The sequence below is a fragment of the Barbus barbus genome (genome assembly GCF_936440315.1).
Source record: "Barbus barbus genome assembly, chromosome: 40".
NCBI classification, from domain to species: Eukaryota; Metazoa; Chordata; class Actinopteri; order Cypriniformes; family Cyprinidae; genus Barbus; species Barbus barbus.
Window position 1 is genome coordinate 20,091,276 of NC_136718.1, and position 14,076 is coordinate 20,105,351.

Consider the following 14,076-nt stretch of genomic DNA (forward strand, 5'->3'; position numbering starts at 1 on the left):
TATTGAATAAACATCCTCACAGTTTCTTTAGAAAAATAAATTATCTTCATCTTATTGGTTTTAGACGTTTAACTATTCTGTTGTACAAACATGTTTATGCTTAAAACAAACACCTTGACACTGTGTGGATTGATTTTTGCCAAGACAGAGCTGTGTAAACAATCACACGGTTCCTTGTTAAATTTTCTATTCTCGAAATACAAGCTTGAAATGATCCATTAATAATAGGACATTTCAAGCTAAATGGGTTTTCAATCTCTTAGCTTGTCTCACAAATGTGATTGGCTTGTAAAGTTTTAATTTAGGTCTTTGTTTAAAGCTGCTGTTGCGTTCTTGACGCAAAAAGTTGATTCTCACAAATGAATTGGCACAACAAAATTACGAATGTTAATCGCGGCTAATTGTAGATCGCAGACCACTACACAAGATTTGCTTCCTGCACCATGAGCCTGAGTCTCCCATGTCTCTGTTACAGATCCGGGCAGGAGGGTTTGAATATTCCCCCGGCACCCTGCAGATCTACTCCGACAGCCTTCTCACCCTGCCTGCCATCATCGGGATTGGAGGAGGTGGAGGCCTCCTGCTGCTGGTCATCATCGCGGTGCTCATCGCCTACAAGCGCAAGTCCCGGGACGCTGACCGCACCCTCAAAAGACTCCAGCTGCAAATGGACAACCTGGAGTCTAGAGTCGCTCTCGAGTGCAAAGAAGGTGAGATGAAGTATTAGTAAGTCATATATTATTTAGGGTTTAAACCGATTGGTCAGTGTGTTCACAATCTGTATCCTAGTGCAGCTGCGTGTTACTCTTTTTAACAAACTGTCAATCAATCAATCACATTGTTTAACCACATTAATTGTGATTTTAAGTTATTGTGGTATTTATGGACTAGTCAGACACAGGCTAATTGCTTTAAGATTATTTGTAATAGTTTATAATGAATTAATATATATATATATATATATATATATATATATATATATATATATATATATATATATATTAGGGCTGTCAACGTTAACGCATGCGATTAATCTAAAAATTTTAACGCGTTAAAATAAGGTTTGACCCCAACTTTTTGCCGTCATCGCAGCGCGGAAGGTAATCATTGCCTGCATCCCAATGTGCACACTATCCATCCTAAATTCTATGTGGTATTAGTAATTTTCAATACTATTTAGGGCAGATAGGGTGGATAGTATGTACATTGGGACGCAGGGATTGCGTGATTATGAGGTGCCGGTCTCGACAAAAGTGAAGCGAACGCGGAGAGAAAGAGCGAGTGTGTCCGAGAGAGAGAGAGCGACAGTGCACGAGAGATATGTATACTCATATTTGATAAGGGTACAGCGAACCAGTGTTGCCAGGGCCGCGGTTTTCCTGCACAATTGGGCAATTTTGAAAATACATTCGTGGGAAAAATTACAGAGCCGTGGGTTGCGTTTTTTTGGGCTACTTTTATAATGTACCGTGTCCGCCCAAAGTATACACGTGTGATCGCAAAAGGAAGCTATTACAAACACTCGATGGTGGTTTAAAGTGAGTTCTGAGTAAAAGTGTACTATTAATCTCATAAATTGTCTTATGTAGCATGATGCTAATGTTAGCTCTAATGCACATGCAGAACAGGTCCAATTCTTCATGATACATTTTATCATGATACTTCATGTAAGGTCGCAAGAAAATGTTTTGTTGTATTTATTTAGAAATACTTTTGATAATAGTTGGGTAAATGTGTACTGGGATTGAAGTGATGTGGCTTGGTAAACGTTTTATTGCCAGTATAAAGGCTGATAATGGCTGAATTAAAACAAAAGAATAATGATGATTATGTCTCATACCTGGCGGAGATGTGAAAGGTTCTGTTTCCTTAAACCAGTTTGTCATGCCTTCCTTTATTTCAACACATTTACAGGGAAATCCTAGTATTTTAAATTTGCGATTAATCGTAGACCAGGACTATATATATATATATATATATATACATATATATATATATATATATATATATATATATATATATATATATATATATATATATATATATATATATATATATATATATATATATATATATATATATATATATATAGGGGTGGGGTGTAACGGTACACAAACATGACGGTTCGTTACGTACCTTGGTTTTGACGTCACGGTTCGGTATGATTTTGGTACAGCAGGAGGAAAAAAATCAATTGCTTTTCTTATTTATTTAACAATGGTTTACAGAACAAACTGCTCTTTCTTTAAATAAATTAAATTATAATTAAAATTTTATTAGGGATAAAAATCAATTAATAATTTAGTGATTACATGAGGGGTGATATTTCATTCATGTATATTTCACGTTAAGTTCAAGTTTATTTGTATAGCGCTTTTTACAATACAAATCGTTGCAAAGCAGCTCTACAGGAAAATAAGTTTCCACAATATATTTATGTATTGCAGAACCTTAATATATTTAACTTATGGCAAAATTTGGTAATTCTGTATGTTATCTGAGTGTTGGCATCCTGAGGAGTTGGCATTATCTTTTCTCAGGTGTTCGGTCATCCCAGATCAGTTAAAACTAGTAATAAAGAGGAAGGAACTGTGGTGTTAGTAAACGCTGATATGTCGCGCCACATCAAAGAGCGAAACGCCATTTATTGTCTGAATTTTCAGAAAAAATTGAATGATTCATTCGGTGCACATGCCTACCCAACCTGAAAGACCTGCATCGAAAATTTTCGGTACGAATATGTGTACCATTACACAATACATACATGCATACATACATACATACATACATACATACATACATACATGCATACATACATGCATGCATACATACATACACACACACACACACACACACACTCACACACTCACACGCATACATTTTTTATATACATTTTTTTATATAAAATAGAACAAATTTCAATATATATAAAATATGTATATATTTTTAATTTTGGAAAAAAATGTATTCAAAAATTACAAATAAAAATTAAATATATAGAATTTACGTATGTAATAAAATGTACAATTGTTTTACACATAAAAATTATATATATTTATTAGGAATGCACCGATACCAATACTGGTATCGGTATCGGGCCCGATACTGAGCTCCTGTACTCGTACTCGTTAAAATGCCCCGATACCAAACGCCGATACCACACAGCATGTGATAAGTGCCATATTCAGACAAAGAAATACAGACAGCAGAATGGAGTTATTAGAGATTAAGTATGTCTACGAAGTATATGCATGCAATGAAATTAATGTTAAACATTCAGTATTGACGCTTGTATAGCTGATGTGCGCGAGTTGATGGGCTAAGCAAAGCATGCTGAGTGGATTGAGCTCGCGGCGGCGTAGATGCGCAAGCTCGTCGAGTGAATATCCCTTTCTCACAGACATCACTGGATAGTTTGTAGGTCGGTCGGATATGTCAAAAACAAGTAAGTAAAACAATACACAGTTACTTAACGGTAGGGAGAGAGAGAGAGAGAGAGCGTGCGCGCACTTCTGTTGTGTGATCTTTATTGATGTTCGCTCACTTGGCACACGCATCATTTGGCTTAAAACTAAATCGTAAATATAAGACAATTTATAGGGGTATTCACTATAAACCATCATTTATTTTCAACCTTAAGCATGCACAACATTCTGGCAAAAGTTAAACTAACAGCCTATGCGCTATGTTCTGTATTTGTCCCTCTCATTCTGCACCAGTACAAATATGTGCGCACGTTGCGTGTGTTTTGCTTGCTTCATGATTGATTATGCATTATATTAGAGGCTTTGGAATATAAATGGCAGCACGTTTCAGATGAAAAAAAGCAACTTTTATTTCTGAAAATATCACAGTTAGGAGATTTATAAGGAGTGGTTCCCTGCATTATTACAGCAAAATGCGTAATTACAGTACTGAGCCGCTGCAATGGAGCAGCTCTAATGTTATTAAATTAAAGATGATGTACCATAGAGCAAAAAAATGAACAGTGAAAGTAACAAAAACTTGTAAAATACATTTTAATGGGCATAATTAAGTGTGAAAATAACCGAAGATATTATACAGTCAAATCAAAATAAAGTAAACTGTGACATATTATAACCAAAAATTCTTCATACAGTGGACTACCAGTAAAATTGATACAAATTTGGGACAAAAAATTATTCAGACCGAGTCTGGGAAAAAAACTGAATTTCAGGTTTGCATGAACCTGGTTTACAGCATGCCCAGGAGACTACAGGTTGTCATTAAGGCTAAGGGTGGCCTGACAGAGTATTGATAGTTGTGTAAATATTGTCATACTAACAGCTGTCTGAATCATTTTTGGTTGATTGTAATCCATTATGTACCTTTCTATCAAAGTTATCTGACATTATCAAGCTGAATTTGTTCAGACAAAGTTCTTTTCATATTTTATTACCATTTTCTAAACTATAGTGAATAAACCGTGATAATGTGAGGAATTTTAAAGGTGTTTGAATAAATTTTGGTTTGACTGTATTTATTTGAAATGAAGTTAACCAATTAACATTATACATACTCTTTTGGTTTCTGTACCCAATATTTTAAAAATGTAAATATGCAATAAAAATATCAGTATCAGTAATCGGTATCGGCAAGTACCAAAAATAAAAGTATCGGTATCGAGCGAGTACTGGAAAAAGTGGTATCGGTGCATCCCTAATATTTATATATAATTATGTTTATTAATTGATAAAGTATATCAAATTAAATCATATAACATATAATGCGTGTGCATGCATATATATATATATCATTAGAAAATAAGATAATCAAGACAATCTCATTAGAAATAAGATTTATATTTTGTTACAAAAAATATAAATGGTCAATTTTATGTATAATTTTCTAACACGAAAGCTTTTACACCCTAACTGTTTCTGCTTATATATTTATGAATGTTTTATATAAAAGCCACTTTCTATGATAAACGTCCACATTACAGAACGTGGATTTAATATAGAATTTAAATTGCTGTTGAAGTGAAACCTGCAGGTGTACTATCAAGCTCCACATTAACGTCTTTCCGTTCTCTTGTCGCCATGGTGACACCATTATGGTTGTTAGCATGTCTTGGTAACAGGTTGGCGTTAGTGGGCTGCGCTGATATGGCATTCCGTCTTCCGCCCAGTTTGAAATGCAGTTTCCATATGCCGTAAAGGTTCCCAATGCCACACTCTACCTGCTTTCGTAGAGATGCACCTGGTCTAATTGGCCATTATCTTAGGACTGTCGGCCTTCCTGGTCACAACCCTGTCAGGAGGATGAAAACGCATGGTGTGGCTAGCTAGCTAACAAACAGTCTTTTTCACTGTAAAGGGGAAGATAGCTGAATGGCAGAGGGAGAATGATGAAAGAAATTTACTTCTTGGCAAACGGGTGAAGGAACTGTAGGCATTGATTAGCTGTCACGTTCTTTAGCCCTGATTCTCACTGATTGGCCAACTGCCTTCATTAGTGGACAACCTGAACGGTTTGTTATCACAATGCCATTCAATCTGCGCATCAATATTTTATTTGGATCATATGTGCTGACATTATTTACAACCTCTGCAAAATATTTATGACCTTAGCTTGGTTATTTCTCATTTGGGCTGGGATTGGATTTGCTTGGTAATGACCCGAAGCTATCAAACCCATGGTCTGTCCAAGCCAGGGTCAGATAATGGGCTGCAAAAGGGTGAATCTCACAAAACCTGTCAAGAAGTGTCATATTTTATGCCAAACAATGTTTTTGGATAAAGAGAGGTTTGTTTTGTTACATATTTTATCAAATATTTTAATGATAATATTTTTATAAGATACATTACATATATTATATTATATTTTGCATATTTTATATAATTACTGCATTAGAGCAATGAAAACCATCATTGGAGCAGTACATGTTTTTTGGGGGGACCATTGAAGAAACATAATGGTCCAAAAATGTTTTTTGTTTTTTCATTATAGCTATATAAATTTCCAATTAAATATAATTGTTCTTTTGATTTTTAGGCTAAATAAGTCTCTTATGACATTTTCTTGCAAATTTTATTGAGATTCATCCAATAGTGATCCCAATGAAACCAGTGATCCCACCCCAGCAGTCTACGAAGGTGTGAATCTCCAAAAATCGCATCAAGAAATCTCATATTTTACACCAAAATCACGATAAAATAAAATAAAATAAAATGTTTTCTAAAAACTACGATTTGCACATTTTCTCCCCAAATTCCCATTACGAACATGTAAAAGAGGTTCTCATACTCCCATTAAAAAAAATACAAAAATAATATATATATATTCTCACTGATTGGCCAACTGCCTTCATTAGTGGACAACCTGAGCGGTTTGTTATCACAATGCCATTCAATCTGCGCATCAATATTTTATTTGGATCATATGCGCTGACATTATTTACAACCTCTGCAAAATATTTATGACCTTAGCTTGGTTATTTCTCATTTGGGCTGGGATTGGATTTGCTTGGTAATGACCCGAAGCTATCAAACCCGTGGCATGTGTCCAGATCGCTGTTCTTCTCCTGGCGCTGGTAATTATCAAACAGCGTTGCATTACTGCCGGCGCCCCCTTCTGGATTGGGGGTGAATTGCCTGTTTTCGTCGTAAGGCCTCATGCACTGAACCGAGATGTCCGTACCGTGACCGTTCGGTATGAATACATGTACCGTGCCACCCCTATATATATATATAAGCAATATATATATAATATATATAAGCAATATCACACGAGTAGCAGCGCGATATGAATACTCTTAAAACTGCATTCCGTGACAAAAAACAGTATTGTATATAAAAAATTATTGTGGATTTGGGCATTCGCCATGACACTCGCTGTGACAAATACTGCAAGCGGAGTCATACAAACGGTGAAACTGTTGAAGTTCTGATATCACTAGAATATCTCACTCTTATCAGCCAATCAGATTTGAGGACCAAAAAGAAATGCATATATTTTCTTTTCATGTTTCATGAGATTTACCTAAAAGTATGAATGCCCTATAAATGCTTAAAATCAGCGTTCCCACCTCTCTAAACCGCTTCACCCTCTAGTTTGGCCCTATAGCATAAAGTCGTGATGGCGCTGCGCGTGCTCAGTCATGGGGTGTGGTTGGGCGAGAGCCATCCAGGGACATGTGATTCACCATGTGCAGAGCCTTACTGAGCCATGATGCAGCCCGTCAGAGAGCGCAGTAGTACAAACAAACAAAGGCATGGCTAATGGCTAATTAGCGAGCTATCCAGCGCAGGTTTAGATATCGAGAACGCTCAGTGGGGATATCAGCTTCGCCTCTCTGCTTTATATTAGCCAAGAAATGTTAGTGCAAGCGTGTGTGGACATGGCGGTAATTGGAATGGTTTCACTTTGAGTGCTTTCACAACTAAAGGAACGATTTCAGAAAGAAGCACATTATCAGCAGTGTACTAAACTTTTCAAACTTGTTTTGACAAACAGCTTCAGCACTAAAGGAAATGTTTTGCTGGCTGACCTTGCCAGCACTGCTGCTGCTTCCTGAGAGGCGTAATGTTTTGACCACTACAATAGGAAGCCTTTAAAAATTCGCATTCAAGTTGTCTGTAATGCCCCCTCGTGCTTTACGATCCGACACGCGCCTCTCCAAGTAATGAAGTGAAATTCAATTACAAGGCCATCCCTCATGTTGGAAATCTTTGTTGGGCCTTTCAAGTGCACTTTGATGAGAAAGACCCATTGAATTAAAAGCTCTTTAGGCCTGTCACTTTCTCTTCTTTTTTTTTTTAGTCGGGAGACTGAAAATCCCATTGGGCAGTTCATCTTGAATAATATTTGTGTAGTATTTTTAAGATGAAAAACCCTCACTTAGAGTAGGAGCTTCTTACTTCACTATTCGTATCCCAGCGGACAACGAGGAGGAACAACAGCTGGAGGAAATTATGCATGAAAGCTCCGCTCCTTTATTAATTACCCACTCATGCAATTAATTGACTTTCTTTTCCCGTGAACTTTGTGTCTCTTACGTCTCTTCCCTCCCGCTCTTTTCGAATAGCAAAACCAAATTAGTCGTAAACCGAATAAACAAACAGATTGACAGACTTAGCATCGCTTCTGTTTACCCAACAAGTGCCTATTATTGCACAAGGCTCCCAGTGACCACGTTTTCATGAGTTCCCAATCAACCACTTTATTTAAAGTTCATTTTTATTCGTACTTATTGAAGGCTTAAAGCAAATCTAACTTCTATTATGAGATATTTTATAAGATGCACCCTGATCTGACTTTAAAATCTTTATCTGCACTGCAAAACTACAACGGAAATATTTGAGTTGCTCAAACAGACCTAATATCTAAATGGTGTGTGTGTGTGTTTATATATATATATATATATATATTAACATTATATATTATTATATATTGTCTGCTTGCTTTATTAAATTATTTTTAAATGTCTTTATCTGCTCAACATACAACTGAAAAAATCATGAAATTTAATTTTTTTCAGATGTTGGAACTTACCATTTCTTACCATAACTTACTTACCATTTCTTTTCTTCTCACAGCTTTTGCAGAACTCCAAACTGACATCCATGAACTAACACAAGAGCTGGATGGAGCTGGTATCCCGTTCCTGGACTACCGAACCTATGCCATGAGGGTCCTGTTCCCTGGCATTGAGGACCACCCGGTGCTCAAGGAGATGGAGGTACGGGTCAGTACATCGTCATCACCATGGTAACCCTAGAGCAGAACTAACAATGCAATCAAAAATCAGCATACCACTACTAATACTAGAGCCCACAGCATAATGCTGAGATTGTATAAACTATGATTGTGCCATAGACTCCTGATCAACACTCTTGAAAGGTCATAATGTATATTGTAAATTCAGTTACCAATCTTTTTGACATCACTTGCTTCTGATAAATGGGGTTGGTGACTCTCTCGGGAGTTGGAAAAAAAAACCTTTGAACCTGCAATTTGGAGTTTACAAGTTCAATACGTTACAGATTGTGACCTCTTGTACAATAAAGCCAGACGCTAATGACTGACACATAATAGCACGATCTAATGAAAACAGTGCAGCTAAACGAAAGCAATCACAAAACCTTAAAACACACTGGTCAGCGCAATTAAATACTCCATTTCTCCGACATGCTGCGTCCACCGGCCTGCGTATGGCAGGTCACGCTGTTGGTTTGCGCAGGGATCGTATGTTTATTATTTCATCTGGGGTTTGTTTTCACTGTATTTGCCCCCGAGTCCCCGGCGTAATCAAGTGCCTATGCGCACGGCTCAGGCCCTTATTGCTCTGTGTAGCTTCTCACCCCAAAGCAACCTACAGTACAATCGGCCTCCCCGAGAGGCTGCAAATTTCATTCGGCTCAGCAGAGAAGAATTGAGGCACTTTATTAGTCTGTGTTGTCGGGAAAAAAGGCCTTTGTCAGGTTACATAGTACATAAGGTGCTGAAGGGGACAATAACAGACACCGGTTTGCTTTGATGTCTGATTCCGGCAGCCTCGCTTGGAGATTCGTTTTTGTTTTTCGTAATTTCTTTGGATTATAACTCTTTGTCCTAACTAGCTGTGAAAACTTTCGAACAACAATGTGAGATAATTACAGCCAAGTTTTATGTCATGCAGAATTTCACTGATTTCACTGTGGGCGGGGCTACTCAGTAAACACCAGTGTTGGAGAGTAAATACATGTAACGGAATTACGTAATTTAATTACAAAATAAATGTAACTGTAATCAGAGATTTTTTTTTTTTTTTTTTTGTTTAATTAAAGGGTTAGATCACCCAAAAAGGAAAATTCTGCCATTAATTACTCACCCTCATGTTGTTCCAAACCCATTCATCTTCGGAACACAAATTAAGATATTTTTCATGTAATCAGAGAGCTCTCAGACCCTCCATAAACAGCAAGGGTCCTTACAAGATCAAGAAAAAAGACTTTATCACTGATCTGTATAGATCAGTGGACTTTATTCAAATTAGTCTCCTCCTCGTCACCCTAGTACGGATATTCTCCAAAATGACGCTAGGGTGAACATCTGAATATTTTTACCCACATACAGATTTAATTGATTTTTTTTTCCAAATTAGGACACAAAATAGGACATGTTTATACAATAACTTTTTTATTTCCTATTTGGGTTTATGTACATGTATAGACCAGATTTACTAACATCTTGAGCCAACGTAAACCGTCTTTTGGCATTAAAATAGTACTGCCAGGATTTACTAAAGAATTAGCACTGAAAAGGCATGGACACACTTATTTTTGCTCCAGACCTTATTGAATATGCATTTATAGGAGTTTCCCTTTCAGACGCAAAATTTATGGGAGGAGAGTGTTAAAATAAAACACGCAACATGATTTACTAACGTTTACACTCGTCAAATTACTGGTATTTGCGTCATTATTTAACACCCCAAAAAAGCATGTCTTAAACTATTTTGCACTTGAAATGGTTGTATTTGTTGTTGCTAGGAGGAAGCACTGCAGACAACAGAGAGCATGTGGTAGAAGGGAGAAGATTTTTTTCCACACGTATTAATTTATTTGGAATGCCAGAACACATTATTTGAATCCCAACATCTTTACGTTAATTTGCGCTGCGCTTGGTAGATTGCGTTGGCGTGTTCTTTAATTTGCACTTTGTCAGTAAATCACCTGCAGAAATTTCCATGCCCATCTGTGCGGTTTTGGAACTGCGTTCTCACATTAATTTGCCCCTTTTAGTATTTCTGGCCCAAACTGTTAGATGCCTGTGTTTCCTGTCATAGTTTCCAGCAAAATTTGATTTCAAAAACAGTATCATAGCTATTCAGTTATTTCTTGTTGTGGTTTTAAATCTGTATTTAACCTCAGAATAATCTCAAAGTGAAAAGAGGTGCTAAAGTCTGATTTTGTGCTGGCTGTGTTTTAAATTAAATTATTATAATCTTAATTCAAATGGTGATGGATTTTGAAAAGTGATCAGTGTTAAGTGCTACTGTAAGGTTAACCCTGCCTGGTTTAAATGTTTGAAAATAATTATCAGTTGAAAACATTCATTAGAAATTTAGAAAAGTAATCAAATGTTATCAGTTGCATTAATTTAATAAAGTAACTGAAATAGTTACGCTACTTTAAATAGGATGACTTGTATTCTGTAACCTATTACATTTCCAAAGTAACCTTCCCAACACTAGTAGACACTGCTGTGGAACAAAACACATAAACAACAATATCCAGTAGCTTGTCACGACTAGTTTGGACACATGTAAGATGTTGCTTTTATTATGTTAGTATAAATATGTGGCTTCAAGAAATTGTGCAGGTAAGATGTGTGAGAGAGCGAGGCAGATGAAAAGTGACAGGTGCGGCTCACGGAAGGACACATCACCACCTTTCGCTCCTGGACTCCGAGGTCACGTCTGCTTCCTGCTGTACTCTTTCTCTCTCTGTCCTTCCTCGCCCTCACTCTGCATTTCCTTCTGTTGTGTTTTGAGCTGCTAGCATCTTGGATTCCCTTTGATGTCAATCAGAAAGCTGCACGTCCCTCATGCAGACTTCTGCCTGAACGCTGTTAAATTTACTAAAGGGCTTCGACATTGTGTTTCAGAAAGGCAGAATATGTCAATCAAAAACATTGAAAGAAACATAAACTTTCTTTAAAAATTTCCCTGGTCTTACTATGCACAGTTGATAAATTGAAAAAACAAAATCTTAATTTATTATACAATTAAACGAAGTCTGTTTATTTTCCAGGTAATGATCAGTTTAAAGGTCTGAAATTTTCGAATGCGTTTTTTCGTATTCGTCATCCTTTCCTATCAAAATTCTAGCTACGGATGCAAAAACACAGAATCAAACCCAATTTGAATTTTTTTTATGACGGAGGAACGTTTTGGAGGGAGTGTGTAAACGTGATTGACACAATGTGAGGTCGTATTTATTTTTTATCATGTAAAAATTTCGGACTCAGACCTTTACTCAGAAATATCTTGCAGTACACAGATTTAATACGAATGCTGCTTCATGTTGTCATCTTCTCTTATTGGGCGATTAAAATAGATTGACCCACCCCCAAAATTCATGTCATTTTTCAAGACCTCAAACCAGTCACACAATGGGCCTCAAGCATGAAACAGAAGCAGAACAAATTTGCGTCATAAAATGGCCTAAAATAGGTAGTGATATAAATAAATATGTTCAGGACAGCAATTTGGGTATGAACTGTTTTAAAAATCATTTACACTGCAGTTCAAAAGTTTGTGGTCAGTTAGATTTATTAATTTTATTCATTTATTTTTTGAAAATAGTTGAGATTAAGTTGATCGAAACTGACAGTGAAGATATTTATGATGGTACAAATTTCTACTACAAATACTGTTTTTATACTTTCTATTCATCAAAGAAACCTGGAAAAATGTATCACGGTTTCCATAAAATATTAAGCAACGCAACTGTTTTTAACATTGATAAGAAATGTTTCTTGAGCAGAAACTTTGCATATCAGACTGATTTCTAAAGAATCATGCTGAAAATTCAGCTTTGACATTATAGAAATAAATTACAGTTTAAAATATATTACAATAGAAAACAGTTATTTTAAAGCGTAATAGAATTTCACAAATCACTTTTTTTAATGTATGTTTGATCAAATAACTGCAGCCTTGGTGAACACGAGAGACGCAAAGGAATAAGACCAAAAGTTGTGAAAGAATTTAGAGCCTTTAAAATAATCATGTTAAATTAATATGAATCCTATTGCAATTTGATATGATTTTACCTTTTAGTTGCCGTAATTTATTCTACACTATAATGAGTTGCTCTGTGTGTTTTCCCACAGGTGCAGGCTAATGTCGAGAAGGCCTTGACTCTGTTTGGTCAACTTCTCACCAAGAAGCACTTTCTGCTGACATTTATCCGCACGCTGGAAGCTCAGCGCTCCTTCTCCATGCGTGACCGTGGCAACGTGGCATCACTCATCATGACAGCTCTACAGGGAGAGATGGAGTACGCTACAGGAGTCCTCAAACAGCTGCTCTCTGACCTCATCGACAAGAACCTGGAGAGCAAGAACCACCCTAAACTGCTGCTCAGGAGGTGGGCGAAAACACACACACAGTCACACTCTCACACTGAGTTAATGCCCCTTCACAACAAGAACCATAACTGTAAACATAACTATGTTAGCATCCACACCAATGCACAATAACGTTTTGTATACTATAGGCACGCACTGTGCTGCTTTAAATGCTCAAGCTCTTTAAACCTGGATGGATTCTGATTGCCTGTCAATGTTTTTATTATTAATCAGCTGGAAAAAATAACTATATTGTTCCTCTGTGTTGTTATTGTTATAGATGCAGTGTGAACTTCCCTATTCTAAATGAGTTATAACAATTATTAAACTTAATAGTTATTAATATAGTTATCCTTTGTGTGAACAGGCTTTTAGCCAATCAAAACCAAGGTTGTTTAGTTACAGCACTCTTAAATATACAGTAGCAAAAACAGCCTGTTCAAAAAAAGTCATTGAGAGGGCAGAAATATTGTAAAACTAAATCACGACTTCTGTGCAAGAAACCTTGACTAACATAAGTAGACTTGTAATTCCACAAAAACCTTGCTTGGAAATACCACCTCAAATTTTCTCCGAAATTCATGCAAGTCGATATCCTCCATCTCACCCGACTGTCGACCCTGATCTAGCACACTTACTGAAGTACGCTAATGAGCTATTCAGGACACTTCCCACTCATGAAATACCTGTTGTCCCACTCCATTCACCTTATCTCCCCTTCACCGTTTTATTAATGAGCATATCATTTAATAATAGGCCCTTATGCAAGGAAGTAATGGGAGTTGGTAAGTCTATGTGAATGCATTATTGAACAGCAGAAAATGCTCCTGGTGGGCTTGAGGGAGGAAGGAGTCGCAGTTAGCAGTTAGCTCGCGCTAACAGTCACTCTCGTTTGCCAGCTACAGATGAATTAGGAGCATTGAAGTCCATTAATTACAGCATGCTTTAATTACTTCTGTTCTGGGGAAGCTTTTGGGGGTCTTCGGCTGGCGACAG

At 36.7% G+C, this 14,076-nt stretch overlaps 1 protein-coding gene across 1 annotated transcript in view; it reads left to right on the plus strand.

Moving 5' to 3' along the window:
• Positions 1-14,076, plus strand: part of LOC306859965 (plexin-A1-like) — a 223,554-nt gene that overhangs the window by 186,264 nt on the left and 23,214 nt on the right. The window contains exons 20-22 of the mRNA XM_079401423.1: positions 476-710; positions 8,562-8,704; positions 12,844-13,100. Of these exons, the coding sequence (XP_079257549.1) occupies positions 476-710; positions 8,562-8,704; positions 12,844-13,100 (635 nt within the window). The remainder of the gene's footprint in view (positions 1-475; positions 711-8,561; positions 8,705-12,843; positions 13,101-14,076) is intronic.